The sequence below is a fragment of the Psammomys obesus genome, unplaced genomic scaffold, assembly GCF_907164565.1.
Source record: "Psammomys obesus unplaced genomic scaffold, mPsaObe1.curated_primary_1811, whole genome shotgun sequence".
NCBI lineage: Eukaryota > Metazoa > Chordata > Mammalia > Rodentia > Muridae > Psammomys > Psammomys obesus.
This window is the reverse complement of record NW_026585504.1, coordinates 66,018,430-66,037,776: the sequence shown is the minus strand read 5'-3', so window position 1 is coordinate 66,037,776 and position 19,347 is coordinate 66,018,430. Positions and strand designations below refer to the sequence as shown.

The 19,347-nt window shown below is 51.6% G+C and overlaps 1 protein-coding gene across 1 annotated transcript in view; it reads right to left on the bottom strand.

Annotated features, from left to right (window-relative positions):
• Nucleotides 1-6: 6 nt before the first annotated feature.
• The window catches only part of Mgat5 (alpha-1,6-mannosylglycoprotein 6-beta-N-acetylglucosaminyltransferase), a 275,296-nt gene continuing 255,955 nt past the window's right edge, over nt 7-19,347 (bottom strand). The window contains exons 15-18 of the mRNA XM_055602025.1: nt 17,193-17,309; nt 15,685-15,759; nt 8,250-8,407; nt 7-4,197 (exon numbers count right to left, since the gene is read on the bottom strand). Of these exons, the coding sequence (XP_055458000.1) occupies nt 3,999-4,197; nt 8,250-8,407; nt 15,685-15,759; nt 17,193-17,309 (549 nt within the window). The 3' untranslated portion in view covers nt 7-3,998. The remainder of the gene's footprint in view (nt 4,198-8,249; nt 8,408-15,684; nt 15,760-17,192; nt 17,310-19,347) is intronic.

The following is a 19,347-nucleotide window of genomic DNA, read 5'->3' as shown; positions in this document are numbered from 1 at the left end:
GGAATGAAAGGAACTCATTCTCAGCTCCAAGCTGCTAGCTTCCTGAATGACTATAAATCTACGCCTGCCACCCGTCTACTCTAACGAAGACACACTCTGCAGCCACACAGGGACAGATGGGATAGAGATAAGGAGCCAGTAGAGAAACTAAAATAGTTTTAAATAAATAAAGCGGTCCAGGCTTGGAATCATGACACATACAGCGGAGCCTGTCGTTAACACAACACTTGGGTTTTTCCTTCTCAGCCAAGAGTTTTGGGAGAGGGTGGCGGCGCCTAATTACATACAGTCTAGGTAAACCACCCTGGTCTGGGCTAAAGAGCACACACTCATCTACGAACAAGACACAGTTCCGACGCGACCCAACTCAGCTTCACACGCACTCGGCCACTGAGGAGGAAGAAGGAAGCAGACAGCTCTGGCCTCTATCTTGCTAACTAGCTGAAGTATTTGGGGACCACTGTTTCTGCAGAGCTGGCCTGAAGGCTGGTTTTCTGCCTCAGCGACATTTCAGCCAGGGTGACTGCAGGTTGCGGTCTAGTCACAAAACAAAACAAAAAAACAAAACCCTAACCAAAAGCTTTGACTTTTCACTTCCTGTTGAAGGCAACAGGAATGAAAGGAACTCATTCTCAGCTCCAAGCTGCTAGCTTCCTGAAAGACTATAAATCTACGCCTGCCACCCGTCTACTCTAACGAAGACACCATCAGACTCAGAGATAGGGTCTGGTCCTGAGGATGCCGGCTGGAGGATTCTTGACGCCCTCAGCCCTGTCCTGGGGGTGCCTGTGCACGCTCCACACGCACACACGGACACACTAAATGTACAGTCTTGTGTGCACACACACACGGGGAACACAAATAGGCATGCGCGTGTGGACATACGTAGTTATTCCAGGCTCGAACAATCTGCCGCCAGCCTTCTACAGTACGTAGCCTTCACAATCCAACCCCAAAGAAATGAAAAGACATGTCAGGAAGATGCATTTCCAAACACTTGACAGATACCTAAAACAAAGACTCATCTCAGAGACAACACAAAACCCCCAAACACTCGAAGCAAAACTCCATACAGCTCTTCCATCTGCATAGGAGTACACTCAGAGATGTGCTGGGGGGGGGGGGCTGGGATCCAGCGAGGCCCTGCCCCTCTCAGGAGTTCCTGCTCTGAAAAAGCCTTCACCTTCTGAAGAAATGGATTTTTCCTCTTAATAAATTAGATAACGCTTCCCCTCTCTTAAGAGCCTAACATCACAGAGGGGAAAATAACTCTAAAGCCCAGTCCAGATGTGATGCTAGCGCAGGAAAACAAAGCCCTGATTTCTGATTTCTCTTCCCTTATACACAGACCTAGGGCTCTGCAGGATCGCTGATGCTCTGCAGGTGCTGTGGGAGCACAGCCAGCGCTGGGAATTCCTGCGTTGCTGCCATGGGGAGGCCCACACCCCATCAGGATCTCTGGAGGGCCACCTGGCCTTACCTTGCTAACTCTGAGGCCTGGGAGCTGGTGTGCATTTCGGGGACATCCCCGCTCTAATTAAGGCCCTTCTGGCTAATACAGGAAAAGGAATTTATGACAGGGGACAAAGAGCTCTCCTGGGCTTTCTGACACGGGGCCTTGAACTGGAGAAGAGGAATGTGGTTGTGGAGGCCCTGGACTCAGGGCTGGGCTGCTTCTGTAAGTAGGGATGAAGCTGCTTTCCTGCCTCCCCGTGCCTGCTTACAGCTAGGTTCCGCTCCGGGCGCCCCCTGCTGGCTGAATGCCAGCACTGTTGCCCACAGTCTGTGGGACTTTCAGGTCTGGAAAGTGAAGCTGATTCCAACTCTGGGGTGCAGTCAAGAGGCCCAGTATCAGGCAGAAGGGTCAGTTTTCTCCCATCCTGCACACGGAACTGCTGCTGCAAAGCTTAATAAGCATGTTTCATGGCTAGGCTTTTTAACTTCTGCCTGCCTGGTGGCCCAACCCGGGCAGCGGTGATTCTAGCCACGTCTTGTGGGACCCTGTTGCATTCTCTAGGACTGGAATCCCAGCCCCCTGCGTTGTCTATCTCAGGGCTGAAGAAAAAAATAAAAGCTGGAGGTGTAATTGATGTGGCATATGCACCCAGGGTGAAATCAGGAGACAAGCAAATTGGATTTTCCAGACCTGAAAAGCGCCATGCCCCATCTCCCTACCCCTTAGTCACCGCAAGGCAGATCTTCCTTTCTGTTGCTTCAGAGCGAGACCCATGACTTGGCTGGGGCTTCACCCGGCCACAGGGAGGCGCCAGGCTGCCAGCCCGCTGGACGTCTACTCTACCAGCTGGGGGTGGGGTGGACAGTGCTGACAGCAAGAGGTAGAAGCAGGTCGGTTCATTCACCAGCACAGAGAGGAGCATGGGAGGTGTCTCTATGAACTCACAAACACACAGCGCCCAGAAGCAACACTTCAGCAGGGAGGGAAGACTCACAAAGGGGCTCCAGGATATGGAGCATGGCTGACTAGGCCAGTGGGCTGCCAGGCCCTCCACAGGGCTCCACAGACTCCTTGCAACAACAGTGCTCCACCTAGAAGCCAGTCCCAGGCTCCCCCTTTGCAGGCCACATCCGCTGACGGAGCAGAGAGGACAACACCTAGCATTCATCCTCAACGCCTCTACCTCCTCAGAAACCACCAGTCTCACAGAGATGCCTGGGGCTTCAGCAACATCAGACGCCAGCTGGGAACACAGCACAAATCCCCCTCCTGCTACTGACTCCAGGACTGTCATTCTTATCCAGATCTTAGCTGTTTTGAGGCTCGAGACTTCGACCTCCCTTCCAAGTCCAAGGGCAGGTCTTGGGAGTCTTCAGTTCCTACTTCCCTCCTTACAGAGAGGCAGGGAGAGCTCACTACAGCAGCGAACAAGAACCACACAATCTCGTGTTTCTTCCACAAAGGAATTCTAACCAGAAACTAGGGCGGAGCTGTGTAGGTGGGTGGGAAGGGCACCCTGGAAAGCAGCCTCTCAGCAGCAGCCTGTCTTTACAACTTGGCGGATCCTCAGGGCACCACAGGCATGTCACCGCCAAGGTTGTCTGCTTTTTAGCTGCCTTAGCCAAGCACACGCAGGACCCATCAGCTCCGTGACATTGCTTTGACAGTGGCTGGCTGTGTTTTCAAAGCAAAAAATAAATAAAAGATATTTTTTTTTTCTATTTTTAAAGACAGGGTCTCTTTGTAGCCTAAGCTGGCCTTGACTTTGCTATGTAGGCAAGGATGACCTTGAAGGTTTGATCCCCCTGCCTCTACTTCTTACCTGTTCAGGTGTTCACGGTGTAATCCAGTGCTGGGGATGGAACCCAGGGTTCTGTCATGCTAAATAAGCATCGTACAAACTGAGCTACAGCCCTCTGCCTAAAGACATTGTTTTTTCTCTGCTGCCACCTGTTACCAGTAGCCGGCTCCCACAGCTGCCCTCAAGCTCGCTGCCGGCCCCTCTGGATCCTGCTTAACAGCAGCAGAATGAGCAGACCCTGAAGGTGGGCGAATAACAGTGGGAACGAAAAGGAAACTGGGTTCAACCCCTTTTCCTCCCTTCCAAGCCCAACCCCACCCTCCCAAATAAATAAATTAATGGGTTTAGGAATGTCCCCAAAGTTCTTTCCAGTCGACTCAGTTCTTCTTCTTGTTTTGTTTTCAGCTGAATGAGTCTCAGGACTTTTATCCTTTCTAAAAAAAAAAAAAAAAAAAAAAAGTAACCCAGGCGCAGCTGCCTAGACAATTCCCTACAGCTGCTGTTCCGGGACAGAGAGGGCATTCGGTGCACCAGGTGAAGCCAGGCCCCGGTCTGACCTCTGCTCTCTTGCGGTTTTGGCGTGAACTCCCGGGACGCACTGGCTGCGGCTGGAGCAGTGCCAATCCCAAGCCCTGGACCAAACAGTTCTGGCTCTGCTCAGAGTCCCTGAACGACTTCCGGCCCCCGGCCCTGGCAAGTGGAGCCGCCTCGCTTTCATCTGAGTGGATTCGGGCGGCTGTGCTATAGGCAGTCTTTGCAGAGGGCCACTTGGCCCTTGATGAAGTCCCGGCAGGGGCAGATCCGTTGGTGGGTGGGGTGGGCCCCGGCACAACTGAAGAGCAGGAGATCGCCTTGGAACACACAGTGTTTGCTCTTGGGGTAGAAGGAGGGCACCAGGATGTCCTTGTACAGTTCCGAGCTTTGGCAGGTCACCTTATGCCTGAGAGGAAGAGAAAGGTGCATGAGACGGAGGTGCCAGGACAGACAGGTCCTGTCCACACTGCTGGACCAGCTCTGAGATGTGGAGCATGTCCCACTGTCCTGCTTCAGAGACAGTTCATCCACGTGACTCTGAAATTCTCTGCATCTAGGGATCGCGGCTATGCAAAGAAAAGCACGTTGCTGAACATGTGAAGGGGGCTGGCTCTGAGGCTGGGCTTTTTGGGGAAGCCTTGTCTGTAATGAAGGAAAGCTGAGAACAGCCTGCACACGCAAGTGCCGAGTGGGGACTGCGCTCTGGGACTCTGCAGCTGCTGAGAAACAACGGAAATGTGCACCTCAGCACGAGAGCTGTTGGGAGGAGGCTGACCATGCATCAGAATGGGCAGTGAGAAGAACAGGGTGTATGTGAAAGCCAGAACTAGGGAGACAGCTCTGTCCCTAGACGCCATGTTAAACAAACAAACAAACAAGGCGGTATGGGGCGCGCACGTGTGATCCCAGCGCTGGCGACCTGGGGTCCGGCAGGGCCCTGGGACGTGACAGTTAGCTAGCCTAACTCTCTTGGTGAGTCCCAGGAAAACTGGGCACCCTGTCCTCAAAAGCAAGGGAGGCACTGAGGAATGGCAGCTGACTTTAGTCTCTCGTCTTTATGTACACTAGTGCATCCAGCCCCACACCCATCCATCCACCCTGACCCCCTCTCCCACAGGGCTACACACCGATCTGCAAGCGATGGGGCAAGACCAGGGCGAAGCGATGTTACTGAAATGTTTTAGATGTACACCTAGAATTTAGCTGCCACGGGGGCTCACACTTGTAATTCCAGTTGAGTTCAGGGTCAGTCTGGGCTAATAGTAAGTTCTAGGTCAGCCTGTGGTACAGAGACACTATTTAAAACAGAGCAAAGCAAAACAGCACAGAGGAGCTGGCGTGGTGGTTCATGCCTGCTATCCCAGCACTTGGGAAGTGGGGGGCAGTAGGGTCAGGAGTTCATGGTCATCATCAGCTACTTAGTGAGCTCAAGGCCAAACCAAGCTACATGAGACTGTCTTAAAACAGAAGTAGAAAAAAAGGGGAGAGGAGAAAGAGAAAGACGAGAATAAAAAGGAGGATGAGAAAAGAGAAGAAGAACAGGGAAAGAAAAGCATGTCTATGTTTTTAAAGACTTTTGTCCCCAGAGATATTGGCATTTTTGTTTGTTCAACTCCCTAGCCCCCTCCTGTGTGTGTGAAGGACCGGGGTCTTGATCTTCAGGAAAGCTGTCCAGCCTGTTCTTCCGAGATAGGGTAGTCACTGGTTGGGAGCTCGCTATAGGCTAGGCTGGTGGCTATTTCGCACTCAGGATCGCCCTGGCTCTGTCTCCCAGCACTGAAACTGCATTCTTATGTCAAACTGTCAACCACACTTTTCAACGTTACTTCTGTCAGGGACTTTGTCATAGCAACAGCACAGATGACAAACACAGGGTTCTCCAACTGGCCGACACAGAGTAACGGTCCCCGCTGTCAGGAGGGAGAAGCTGCCATGTGGAGCATGGAGACAGTCGGGGCCACAGTCTTGGAGGAGGATCTCGGCACCTGCTGCCGCACCGTCAGCTGGCAGCAGAGCCTCTGCCCACTCGGCCCACAGGCGAAGGCAATGAATGGCTGCGGGCCTCCTGGGCGGTCCGACGCTGTTGACTGCCCGAGAGCGTATGTGGGTGGCTACATTGTGAATGAGCGCCTTTCCGGCAGCGGGCAGCAGACTGCGGAGCAAGGCTGGCCCGAGAGTGCTCTTGCAGCTCACGCTGTGGCCTCACCACATCTCCCTTTCCTCACGTTCACTGCCAGAAGGGTTCCGACGCTTTCAAATGTCAGGGAGCCCTTGACCTGAGCATCTTCCTGTCCCCACAGGGGTCAAGTTCAATTTTTTAAACCTAAATCTCAAATCTGAAATACAATGTCTCCTGAATAACTGACTTTCACAGCACTATAGCAGAAAAAAATTAAGTGACACCTCTATAAGCTGGAGACCATTTTCAACTTAGCTAACAATCAGCCTTAAGAGGTTAGCTACGTTACATATCTGGCTTCACATGAACACATGCTCCTCCTTATGGAGCCAAGGCCCCCGCTGGGCTAGGCTCGAGTGGACACTCACACTGGGGCCCTATGCTGTCTGGTCCCCACTACCAAACTTGACCTGCCTGGCCTTTGCTGGGGTGCCCTGAATCCTGCATGCTCTGTGGCCACGTCTTAGCGCTTCGCCATCCCCGGCACGCATGGGAGCTTGGTGATTCAGCATGCGTGTGTGTGTGTGTGTGTGTGTGTGTGTGTGTGTGTGTTGTGTGTCTATGCATGCACGCAAGCTAATTTAAAATGTGTAAATAAAAAAGCAATGTGCAAACCTACATTTTAATATGTTATCATCTATTTAAAATTGTAAATACATAAAACCTAATGTTGTTGAATAAAATACAGTTGTCGGAAAGAAAAAAAAAGAACGAACCTGAAGATCATGCTGAGCCAATAAGCCCATCCTAGCAAGAACGATACCTGTGGTGTTTTGTTTCTCATGTGCAGGCTGGTTGGGGGAGGGCACTGAGTCAAAAGAAGAAAATCCTGGGGATGAGGAAAGGGAAGGGGTGGGATGGGAAGACAGGAAGAGCACTAGAGGGTGTGAATAAAACCAGATTATAGCACATACTGTGTGAAAATGTCACAAGGAAACCCAGTGCTGTGCAGGAGCTACAGCTTTCCTCTGCACAGTGAGCCATTTCTCCAACACCCCAAAAAGTAAAAACAAAAAACCCAACAAAGCCCAATAACGAATGGCAGCATAGATGAGGTGTGGGTCCCTGAAGACTCAGCTTAAGCTGTGCTACAGGCAGGCCTTGAGTTGGAGAGGAAAAATCACCAGGGCTCGTCGGCTGCTAGTTGCTAAATGTCGTGAACATGGGATGGACCATGGTTACCGTTCCCTCTAGCCTCCTTCAAGAAAAGCTGAATCTTTAAACTGGAGGGGCTGTGGAGGACAGGGCAGCATCCCGCAAGTCCCGGTGCTTTGTGAAGTTTTCCTGGCTGAGGAAGAGGAAGAGGAGAGTGAGGAGAGAAGGGAGAGGATTGGGAAGGAGAGGGGAAAGCGGGCTGAGGGAATTGCTTTTCGGTCTCAGCCTGTCAGTCTTGAGCTTACTCCACAGTCCGAGTAGGTAATCTAGCCTTCTTCCCCCGTCTCACTGACACTGTGTCACGGTTCATAGAGGCTGTCAATGCGAAGCCTAAGAGACACACCTCTGGTCATGTGTGTAAGAGTTCCTGGGTTGGGCGAGTTGAGGAAGGAAGACCCAGCCTAACTATGTAGGACACCACTCCGTGTTATGGAATACAAGAAAAAAGCAAGCTGCTACTGGCCTTCCTCTCTCTCTGCTCCCTGACTGCGAATGCAGTGTGGACATCAGCCTCATGCTCTGGCCGCCAGGCTTCTCCTACCATGAAGTCCCTTACACCCTTTTGTCAGGTATTCGGGCATGGCAACAAAGGAGTTAGGTGTACTCAAGAATGCCCTTATTCTGAGGATGAGGAAACGGAAGTAGCAGGTAGCAGGCCCCAGACCCATGCGAGGCTCGGTGCAGCAGTAGCCACCTCGAATCCCAGCCCTCCTACTTTGAGATGGGAGGCAGCTGCAGGAGAGTCCCCTGGAAGCTCACAGACCAGCAGGGGAGGGAACAAAGGGACTGCTTCAAGCAAGGCAGAAGCTGAGGAACCAGGGCAGTTGTACTTGGACCTCCACATGCATGCCACTGTATATGCAAACCCACACTTACATACGTAAATACATACATGTGAGCACACAGCATACAAGCAGACATCATCCACACACATATCACACAAGGTCATCCACACATCACATATGTGCATGTGTGACAGCTGAGCTTTTTCTAGGCTGCAACCTGCTCCCCTTCCCACACTGTCAGCCAGGACATGGGATTCAGGTGCCTGTCAACCCAACTCTAAGAGAGGAGCACAGTCTAATGGCCTCCCTTGCCTCCGCCCCTCCCCCTCGGGCACTTACTTCAGCAAGTCCTTTTCCTTGTTGAGGTGCTGAAAGAAAGATGGCTCACAGATGAGCTGGTTCTCCTGGCACACCTGCTTGCAGGACTGCCCGGGCTCTGCCAACTTCACCTGCAGGGCGCTCAGGGGAGGCCACATCACTTGGCCATGGCAGAAGTCCTAGAACGACAGTGAAGCCATCAGCGGCTAGGGGACCAAGGACATCAGTGGGGCAGCTTCAGCCCAGCAACCAATCAATGGAGGTACTGTGCTGAGAATGACAGGAAGGACACATCCTTAAACAGGCTGCGACCTCTTTACACTTGATCTTAGCCAAAAGGCCGAGAAGCGCTGCTGCAACCTCTTTAAACACCAGGTTCCAGAGGATAGGGCTCGGCTGGAAGAGGGCTTCCCAGTGTGCACGGCGCTCTAGACTCTATCCCTGTACTGGGTAAAGCAGGACCGGACAGACACACCTGTAATCCCAGCACGCGGGAGGCACAGGCAGGGGGATGGGAAGTTCAGGGTCATCTTCAACTACAAAACGAGTTTGAGAGCAGCCAGAGCTAGAGGCTTCATCTCAAAACACCTCCCCCTTACTTCCTCATTCCCGTTGAGGGCCGTCTTTGGGGCCATTCCCACCAGCTCCGACCCATGCGCTCCTGGATTCTCCAAACACTACACTCAGCTCGTGACTGCCCTACGCCGTGGGTAGCACGGTCCTGTGGCTCTGGATGCTGTTGCTAGGAGTAACAGCATGGCTGTGTAGGCTCACTTCCCTGAATGGAAGTGCAGGCTGAACTAGTGGCCACTGTTCCCTGCCATTACTGTGTGTGGCAAGCCTGCAGAGCAGCTGCCCATCCATCAGCTACCACAGACAGATCCAGCAGCTGAGAGACAGACAGCCATCTGAAAAGCTTACAGTGTGCTCTTGCTGGCTAATGCTAAGTCCTCAGGGGCAAACACGCATGGTCCGCAGCCCCTGAACATACTCGGCACGCACGAAGCCTCCTAGGTGGCTATTTGGCAGGAGAGATGCATCAGTTATTCTCCTTTACTGCTGGCTGTGACAAAATCGCTGACAGAAGCAACTTAAGAGAGGGAGTTTTGGCTTGTGTTGGCTCAGCCTGATGGTCCAGCCGTCAAGGTGGGCGAGGCAGCTGGCTGCTTTGTGCTCATGGCCAGCACGCTGAGAGGGAAGAATGGTTACGCTCGCTTCGCTTCCCCCTTTTATCCACTTCCTGCACTAGTACCACCTATATTCAGAATGGCTCTTCCCTCTGCAGCCAAACCTTTCTGGAGGACACCCTCACCAACACACCACCCAGAGGTGTGTTTCCATGGCGACTGGAGTTCAGGACTAGAAAACCATCACAATAGCTAATGCACAAGGACACCTAGACCACAATGCAGTGAAACCAGAAGGTGAGTGAGAATCCCTGTCTCTTGAATCTGGAGAGGCCCAACCCTGGTGCCATAGTTTGATCCTGAGTGTTCTTAAAGGCCCATGTGTTGAAAGTTTGGTCTCCAATGAGGCACTCCTGGGAGATGTCAGAACCTTTGGGTTAGAGTCTTCAGGATGTAGGGAGCCTGCCTTTGAGGCAATGGAGGAGATGTGGGAATCTTTGGGTTAGTCTTCAGGATGTTAGGAGCCTGCCTTTGAGGCAATGGAGGAGTTCCTGTTTTTCATCCATGAGGTAACCAGTTTTTGTTTTTCTTTTAAAGATTTACTGTGTGTGTGTGTGTGTGTGTGTGTGTGTGTGTGTGTACTTTTGGGGCCAGAAGAGAGTATTATGTTCACTAGGGTTGTAGTTAGTTACAGGTTTTTGGAACTGAACTTGGATCTTCTGCAAGAGCAGCAAGTGCACCTAAATACTGGTTCTTCTCTAAGTTCCCTAGCTGAGCAGTTTTGCTCTGAGACATGCTCAGCCGTGAAGTATGGCTTCATCACAAATGCACAGCAGTGGAGCCCAGTCATGGATGAGAACCTTAAACTGATCGGAAAGAAAGCATCCTTTCCTAAGTTCATCATCTTGGGTGCGTGCTGTGGCTACGGAGAGCTGACCAGCAGATTACGTCAGGATGGGGAGACAGGGAGCCGAGAAGGCTCAAAGTTCAGATTCTGGCTTTTATAGCTTCTGCCTCTCCTCTGACAGTTGCTAGTTGTATCTTTGTATCTGGTGAGTTTCAGAACAACTACAGAATTTCTTTTCATTCATGCTTAACCTTCTATTAAGTTAAGTTTGAAGTTAGAAAAACAGCTGGGCCAGGTCTGAAGCCTGACCCCATGAACCCCAGCTCTGGGCACAGGGCCCCTGTCTCATGGGGCTCCCTGCCCATGGGCACAGTGGTGCAACTAGCAGAATGAAGAGGCTCAGTGGAGAGGTGTCCACGAGCAGGCATTCATTGACTTCCTTTAGGTTCCTTGGGAGAGTTGCTGCCCCCGGACAGTTTTTGGACAAGGCATGGCAGGTGTATGGAGAAGCTGGGCTTCCCGGATGAATGGTTCCCTGTATGTATACTAGAGCAGGGCAGGAGTCGCTGCAAGCTTCAGACAGTTGGAGCTGCATGTGGAGCTGACGTGACAGCAGCTGTCTTCCCCAGGTCCCTCCATGCCTCGCTCAGGTCTGCATAGAATGGAAAGGGCACACGGGTAGCCTGTCTCTCCCTGCCCAGGACGGCCTGGCATCCTCTCACAAGTCTGTTCTAGGGGCCAGAAAGTCCAGGAAGAGTGAAAACAGCAGTCACATCTCAAAGCTGACAGAGCCATCCAGACAGTGTGAAGGTAAAAGCTGATCAGGGGGAGCCTGCGCTGTCACAGAAAGCCTCCCTCTGCCTGATCCATATAGGAAATTGGGACAGTGTCACCTGCCCTTCACTCCTGGGCCATCTGAGAGGCGAGAGGGAGGCGGAGCGATTGGAAAGAAGGACTGTGAGGGTAACTGAGCCGGGGGCTGCGGCGGCGCTTAGTCACTGGACCATCGCCACGGCTCATCTGGGACAGCACATCTTGGCTCAGATGTTTGCAGGGCACAGTGGGAATGGAAATGCTGGGCCTCAGCCCCCTCTCACCACAGGCACAGTGGTCAGTGGGTGATTAGGAGGCTTTCGTTCACCCACAGCCCAGGCTACCAGCAGCGCAAGACACCTGGTAGCAAAGGTCGGCACTTCCTTCAGAACAGCAAACAAGACACCTAAGCCCATGGTGAAGGACATGTGGAGGCCGGACAGGGCTGGCTCTCCAGGGAGGGGAAGAGTGGTGGCAGCTGTAATCAGGGAAGACTTCATGGAGACATGGACCTGTGGGCTAGGTTCTACAGGCCGCATAGGAGTTAGCAGCTTCCCACTGACATGGCATTCTGCAGCTAATCGTGCTCAGTGAAGAGCTACTGAATGGGACTGCATGACTTCGGCATCCTGGAGACTTTGATAGGAGTAAAGTAGAAAAAGAGGCCATTCCAGCCCAATGAGGCATCTCCACAGCCAGAAGGAGGGCTAAACAGTCATTGCCAGTCTGGTTAACAAGCTCACTCGGGCACACGCCATCTCAATTCCTCTCCGACACTCTCTACCATCGACGCACATGCTTCTCAGCGCGTTGGCTATTCCAAAACGGTCACGCAGTGACTACAGATCAAGAGCGTACCAGCACAGCTGTCAGTCAAAGCAATGCTCTTTCTCTGTGTCTCTGTTCTACCCCCACCTCTCTACATGTGTACGTGTGTGTGAAGGGCCAAGACCAATGTCAGGTGCTTTGTGTGTGAACCAAATAGTCCTTACCAACCATACTATGGGGCTGGACTACTGGGCTGATTCAGGGCCTACCAAGCATGCGCATTCTAGCACCGCATAAATGGGGCATGATGGAACACAGCTGCGAGCCCAGCATTTGTGAAAACACAGGAGAATCAGGAGTTCCAATCAAGGTCATCCTTGTTCACATAGCAAGTTCAAGCGTAGCCTGGGACACGTGAGACACTGTTTCAAACCAAATAACCAAATAACTGACTGACCACACTGCATTTAAACAAAATGTTAAAAACAGTTTTATTTATTTTGTGTACATTTGACTGTGTGTGTGTTGGCACATGTGTGGAGGTCAGAGGACAACTGCTTCCACCAGCTGGGTCTGGGTGGTCAAACTAGGCTGTCAGGTTTGGCAGCAGGAGTCTTTACCAAATGAGCCATTTCTCTGGCCACACCCTGTATATTTAGACGATTTATAAGAGGCATAAAATGACCCGTTTCTCTTCTCTAGCTGCCTTCTTTCTCCTGAAGGAAAACCCGTTACTTCCCCAAGCAATGCAGAAAGGGGACCTGGACACTTGGATAGGGCATCTTCAACCACTAGGGATTTTGGCTTTCGTGCTAACTCCCTATGAGCTGGAGCCAGTCTTCCTTCAGAGAGCTCATTTCAAGGATGGTAAGTCACAGAACGGCTTTAGTGCAGCGGGTCAGGGCACTGAGGGAGAAGAGCAAGGACTTTCCTGGGACCCAGCTTCCTCCCACAGGGGAGAAGCCCTGCACCTTAGCTGGCTGGGTGTGAGGTGGGCTCCCGGCAGTGACTCTTAAACTGTACCCTAAGACCTGGGGTGATCCTAAAGGCTGTCAATTTACCCTCCTCCGGTTCCTGCTGCTGTCGGGAGTGTGTGTTTGTGTGGTGGGGCGATCTTGAAAGAGATCTGGGATGAGAGCCCCCACGTTCTGTGCGGCCCATGTGGAGGACTTTGGAAGCCGAGCCCTGACTCTTGAGCGCTAGAGCTCCCAGGGCGGGAACCTTCTCCTCCAAGCTACAGGCCTCCCACTCCGGCAAGAAGCACCTTCTCTCTGTCCTCACTGCTCTCTGAAGGTACTCTGCAAACTGTAAAAATATAGCGAAGGCTCCAAGCTCTAAGATCCGGGGCCTGCAGCTAATAAGAGACCTGATCTGATCCAAAGGGGTCTGGAATTCTACCATGCATCGAGGGAACATTTGGCTCTAACAGAGCCGGAGATAAACTAAAATAGTCCCCATTATTGCTCATTTGTGAGAATTAGGAGGGTGTCTTCGGAGAAATGCTCAGAGATGGTTCACTCAGTGAAGCACATGCCTTGCAAGCATGAGGACCTGAGTTTGGTCACCAGAACCCACCTGAAAAAGCATATGTAAACAGTCTTGGCTCTACCACCCTGTGCCCCACGACTGTGTGCCTCAGTTTCCACTATGCAGCTACTCCTGACACACCCTGAGCTAACTGAGTGGAGTGGGAGGGTACACAGCCTCCCACCCTGTGGGAGTTAATGCTGTCAACTCGGCAGGGACTAGACTCACCCGGAAGACAAGGCTCTGGGCATGTCTGTGAGAGTTTCTAGACTAGGCTCACTGAGGTGGGAAGAGCCTCCCTGAATGTGGGTGTCGCCTTCCAGGGAATGAAGAGGAGAAAGCGAGCTGAGCACCAGCTTGCCGGCGGCGGACGCCTGCAACCGTGCATAGTGCGGAACCTACACCAGCTGCTTGGCCTCCCAGAATACACACTCAGATGAAGCTGCTCCACTACTCACGACGGGAGACTAATGACTACAGCTAAGGCAGGGCATTAGAGCAGTCTTCTGCACACAAGAATACAGTTTCTTCTCTTGTACTGAACCGATAGTTCCCACTTAGTCCTCCCGGATCTTGATTGACACTGGACAGGGAACCTGGGGGTGGGCTGGACGGTGCACTGAATGTGCACACTGGCAAAAGGCTGTGCCAGGGTTATGGCAGTATTGTCCTTTCGGTGTTCTGTGGAGACTGAGCGCGAGAGTTACAAGCACTGAGCCCCCAGTGTATACAATTGTTACAATACGCCACAACAGAGCATGGTGTGCTAAACAGCGCCGACCAGCCTGCCCCGAAGGGCTATGTCAGGCCTGTTCTCAGTGCTTTCTGGGTCCTGGCTCATACAATAACTCACAGGAGCACTGTGGAGGAACCCTGTCATCCTTAGAGAGGAAGGTAACAGATGCTTAACTCCTAGAAACACAAACTCATGGTACTGAGAGTTGGATCCGGGTGGCTGGGTTGTGGAGATGACTCAGTCGCTAAAACGTTTGCTGTGCATGCTGGAGGACCTGAGTTCCCGTGAAGGGCCAGAGGTGGTGGGGTCTGTGCAATCACAGCACAGGCGGATCCCTGGCGCTCACCGGACAGCCAGCCTGGCCTGCTTGCTGAACTGCAGTGTGACCAGCACCTAAGGAATGACGCCTGACCCTCTCCATGCTCTCCATGTATGCATGCCATGAGCACCTCAGCACGTAAGTACGCACCCATATGCACACACCTTTGTAGGTCAACCTGCCTCATCCCCCCACAGCCCAGTTGATCAGTGCCCCAAAGCCCCGGCTCCAGAGCCTCAGCTTCCCTGAACCACAGCTTCCTTTGCAGTGCCCCTGGGCTGCCTAGATTTATGTTTCTCCCATACTGTTTCTATTTTCAGCCCTACAGTTCTTATCGCCATGGTGCAAAGAGCCCTTGATCATCCTTAAATATTGTTTTGTCCCATAAAGAGAACCCCATTTTCTGGGCTGGGCAGAAGTTCAGCTTCCCCTACCCACAGGGGGCCTGACTTTGTCTATTTCTGGGTCTGTGTTGGTTTTGAAGCCCAAGGAATTAAAACATCATAAAGGACCACAGTGAGGGTGATACCCTTCACCTCTGAGAACAGATGCCTTGGTTTTACTTGAAAAGGGGCCCAGTTTGAAAACCACTAAAGAGGCCTAAGACTTGCTGCACTTATACCCTTTAAAAAACACTTTGGAAATGTAGACTTGAATCCAGCATTTATGTTTGTATGTGTGTGTGTGTGTGTGTGTGTGTGTGTGTGTATCCATGTGTGCATGTACAGGCCAGAGGACAACATCAGATGTGAATCCTCAGGCTCTGGCCCCCCTGTCTTTCTGAGATGGCGTCTCACTGGCCTGGAGCTCACCAACTGGGCTAGGCTGGCTGGCCAGTGAATCCTAGGATCTCCCCATCCTAGCTTGGAGCTTACAAGTTTGTACTTCCGTGCCTGGCTTTCTAGATGTTGTTTCTGGGAATCAAGCTGAGATCCTCACCCTGCATTTCACTGAGTGGGGCTATCTTTCCAGACCCTAATACTTTCTTTGGGGGATGAGGGCGTGGTGTAAGAAATGAAAGGACTGAAAGCCACTTGCCTTTTTTTCAACCTTCGTGGGTCCTCAAGATGTTTTGAATCTGACAAGCCAGAGATCAGGGAGGTCCCCATCTGGACCACTCAAATGTCTCGTTCTAAGTATTCCTATGACCTTTCATTGTCACAAAGAGGATACTCCAAGGGAGGACTGGTTTCCCGTGGATGATCATGACAGTGCAACATGACAAGTCATGGTGGAGACACCTGAGGGCAAGCAGCCGCAGAAGAGCAGCGAGTGAGAGCTGGGAGCCCGCAAAGGCAGACCCTTCTGATGGGCCTTACCTGTTTCTCGATGAAAGCGTTGATCCTCTGCAGCATGCCTTCACACGTGAACTCGTACGGCATATACGGCTCAATCTGCAGGAACAACAGGGCACCGTGAAAGGGATGCAGGACCTGAGGCACTCACTGGCCTCCACTGACACACACAAGTTATAGCTTATATTCACACATGCAGGGCTTCTCAGCTAAAGTTCTGGGCTAGACTAGGCGTTCTGCCTTTGTGTGTCGACTTGAGCTGAAACAAGGCTCTCCCACACCAGAGGGGAGCCTCGGCAGGTGTTAAAACCACAGACCTGGCACTGGACAGGGAGGGCTCAGGCCTTATTGTGCTCCTCCCCAGACCCTGGACAAGCTATCAGATACAGATGTGTGAAAAAATGGCAAGAAAAAGGCATCCATTAAGGCTGTCTGGACGGTGTATGGTGGGGAACCACTTGGCTGGTGTAAAGCACTCGTCGGGCCTTCCAAAAGTTGGATCTCATCGCCTGCTGGCAGGTAGATGTGTGGGGCAAAGACCGTGGCTGTGGATCACATCCAGGGCGGGGCAGGGTTCAGGGCTTAGCAAAGGTCTGATAAATACACGGTCACTGTTCTGAGGGCACACGGAGGAACAGAAAGCTCGTCTGTAAGGTAGGCGAGGTGCGAATGCATCCAAAGCACTCAATGCTACAGAAACAGAGGGGCGAAGCGCCGTGACCACGCAGCGCTCCTACCTAAGATTTAGGTAGGAAAAAATAAACAGCACACACCGTAGGAAGCTAGAAGGCTGTGGAGACTGCTCGGCTACTGTGGTGCAAGCGTGAGGACTGAGCTCAGATCTGCAGCAGCTGTGTGAAAACCTGTGGGAGGGGGCCTGTCTGAAGTCCTGCTGTGGAGGTGGGGACAGGTGGTTCCTGGAGTGCACAGGCCAGCCTGGCAGGCCAAACCAATGGGCCAAAGGCTTAGTGAGAGACCATGTCTCAAACAAACAAACAAACAAACAAACAGACAAACAGACAAACAAAAAAACGAAGTGGAGAGCCAGAGAAGACACACGCATGTGTAATACACCCATGCTCACAGCAACATGTTCATACAGACACACTAAGACAAAACAAAGAAACGCAGAAAGCCCCTACTTATAACCTTTGTCCTTTTGGGTAAGGTAAGAGAAGCAACACTTTTTTTTTTTTTTCAAATCTCTTCAAGGATAGGATGAGATCATGTGAGCAGGTATGAGTTAAGCCACTCTCTTCATGCCTGAGACCCATGAGCCCAGAAGGCCTGTCAGCAGGGTCTGTAAGCCCCAAAGCCACATCTGCCACCAGCCATTCTATATCTCCCAGAGCCTCCATGAAATCCTCAGGCCAGCTGCTATGGCCAGGCTATGGTCTGGCCCAACTAATAGGGGCAAGCTCTGTTTCCTGAGAGCAAGGGACTGCAATGTTCTGCATGTGTTCCAGGTCATAGGTCAAATGCAGGCAGGCAGGAAAAACAAACAAACAAACAAACAACCCGGGAGCAGCAACCTTCTGGTTTAAGATGGCTTTCACTGCATCCTCTACTTCCTCTTGATTGTTGAGGTCCACGGTCCAGACGTGCGGCCGGCCGATGAAGACTTCTGCGTAAGGGTGCTGGGACGTCAGCTGGAAGACAGAGGACATGCTGCGCCTTAGTTTCACACAGGTAGGACTGCTCTGACGAAGCTCTAGGCTGGGCTAGGCGTTCTGTCTCTGTGTGTCAAGTGGAACTTAAAGGAAAGAGGAAGTGTTCTCATCCCCTCCACGGCAAACACAGCCTTCTAAGAACAGGCAGATAAAAAAAAATAGTGATGTCTTGGACTTTTGGAGCCCATGTGGAAATAAAACAGTGCCATGACAAAAAAGGGTCTGGCAGGTGGTGCTGGATGAATTCAGGGCCTCTCTGTACAGGAAGTGGGCGCTCAATCACTAAGCAGGGCCTGCAGCCTTCCGTGGCGGTTAACAGGCATGGTCAGACCCGAGGGACCTAACCTTGGGCATGTGTGAGGGAGTTTCTAGATTTTGTTAATTAAGGTGGGAGGCCTCACCCAATGTGGACGCTCCATCCCTTAGCCCACGTATTCAGCAGTGAAATAAGAAGGCGAGCTGAGCACATTCACCTCTCTGCTTCCTGACTGGATCCCGAGTGGCCAGCCGCCTCACACTCCTGTGGCCATGCCTTCCCTCCCGGGCAGACTGTCCCTCTGAAACCCGAGCTAAAGTAACCCTTCCTTAAGCTGCCTTTTGTTGGTTACTGTGTCACAGCACTGAGGAACGTAGCTAATGCACCCTTATAGCACCTTGGGCTCTTAGGAATTACTTATTCTCAGCCAAAATCACCTCCATAAATTCAGTATCTATTCTCCTGGCCAGGAGACACAGGTTAGCACAGAAAAGTCACAACAGAGATCAAGGCTGTAAGCCAGGCATGGTGATATATGTGTTTGTTTCCTTGACTTGGCAGGAAGACATAGGAAATCACAAGTTCCGGGCCAGCCTGGGACTACACAGTTAAACCCAGTTTCAAAGAAAAGAGAAGAAGGAGGAGGAGGAGGAGGAGGAAGAAGAAAAAAGGAGGAAACTGGAAAATCACCCGGCCATGAGTAATAGCACATATAGGGGTGACGGTAGGGAAGAGCCATCAGAAGAACTCGGGGGTTTTCAAATGGTCTAAGAAACAATCATAGCAGCACCAGGACATGAAATTTGTTGACTTTTGAAATTTCTGTGTGTGTGTGTATCTACGTGTGTATGCGAACATGTGCAGGCAGCTGGAACTAAATAGTGTCAGAAACCAGAACAGGTTGTAGGATTTCCTGGAGCTGCAGCGCAGGCAGTCGCCCGTGAGCTCCTGCCATGGCTGCAGGGAGCCACACGTCAGTCCCCAGTGAGAGCAGAATGTAGTGTTCTTCACTACCGAGCCATCTCTCCAGCCCCAGAACATACAATATAGGACAATATATCCGAGAAGCGAGGAGTGAGTCCCTCCTAAAGGTTTTCTTCTGAGGTGAGATGGCTCTGTGGATAAGGGCTCTTATGAGGTGATGAGCTGAGTTTAATCCCCACGTGGCGGAAGGCGAGGACTGACTCCCACAAGTTCCTCCAGTGTGCTGTGGTAACCCACTCCCGCCCCAACAAAACATAAACGTGAAAAAACAAAATGTGGCTGCAGGAGGCTGGGGAATTGGTCAAGGGCCTAACCCAGACACAGAGGCCCAGGTTCCATTCCAGAGCTATATAAAGACAGGTGTCAGTGTATGCCTGCAATCCCAGCACTCAGGAGAGAATGGCAGGAGGATCAGAAGGTGAGTCATCCTCACCTACAGTGTGTTTGAAGCCAGTCTGGGCTATGTAAGGGTTTGCATCCAAAAAAATCTCGGCTACTCTGGGCTCATCAGAGGCCCACTCTTGCTATCTTCTTCTCATATCTCTTTAAGGTAGTAGTGTACGCAAGAACCTGTTACACATTTGTGGAAACATTTCAGGTGAGGACCAGAGACAAAGAGTGATGACATCAGGACAGTTGTGCACAAGGAAGACTCAGCATTTCCCAAGGAACTTCGTCTGTCTCTCTGTCTAGCTATCTGTCTATTTGTCTATCATCTATCTTCTTTCTTTCTATCTATCTATCTATCTATCTATCTATCTATCTATCTATCTATCT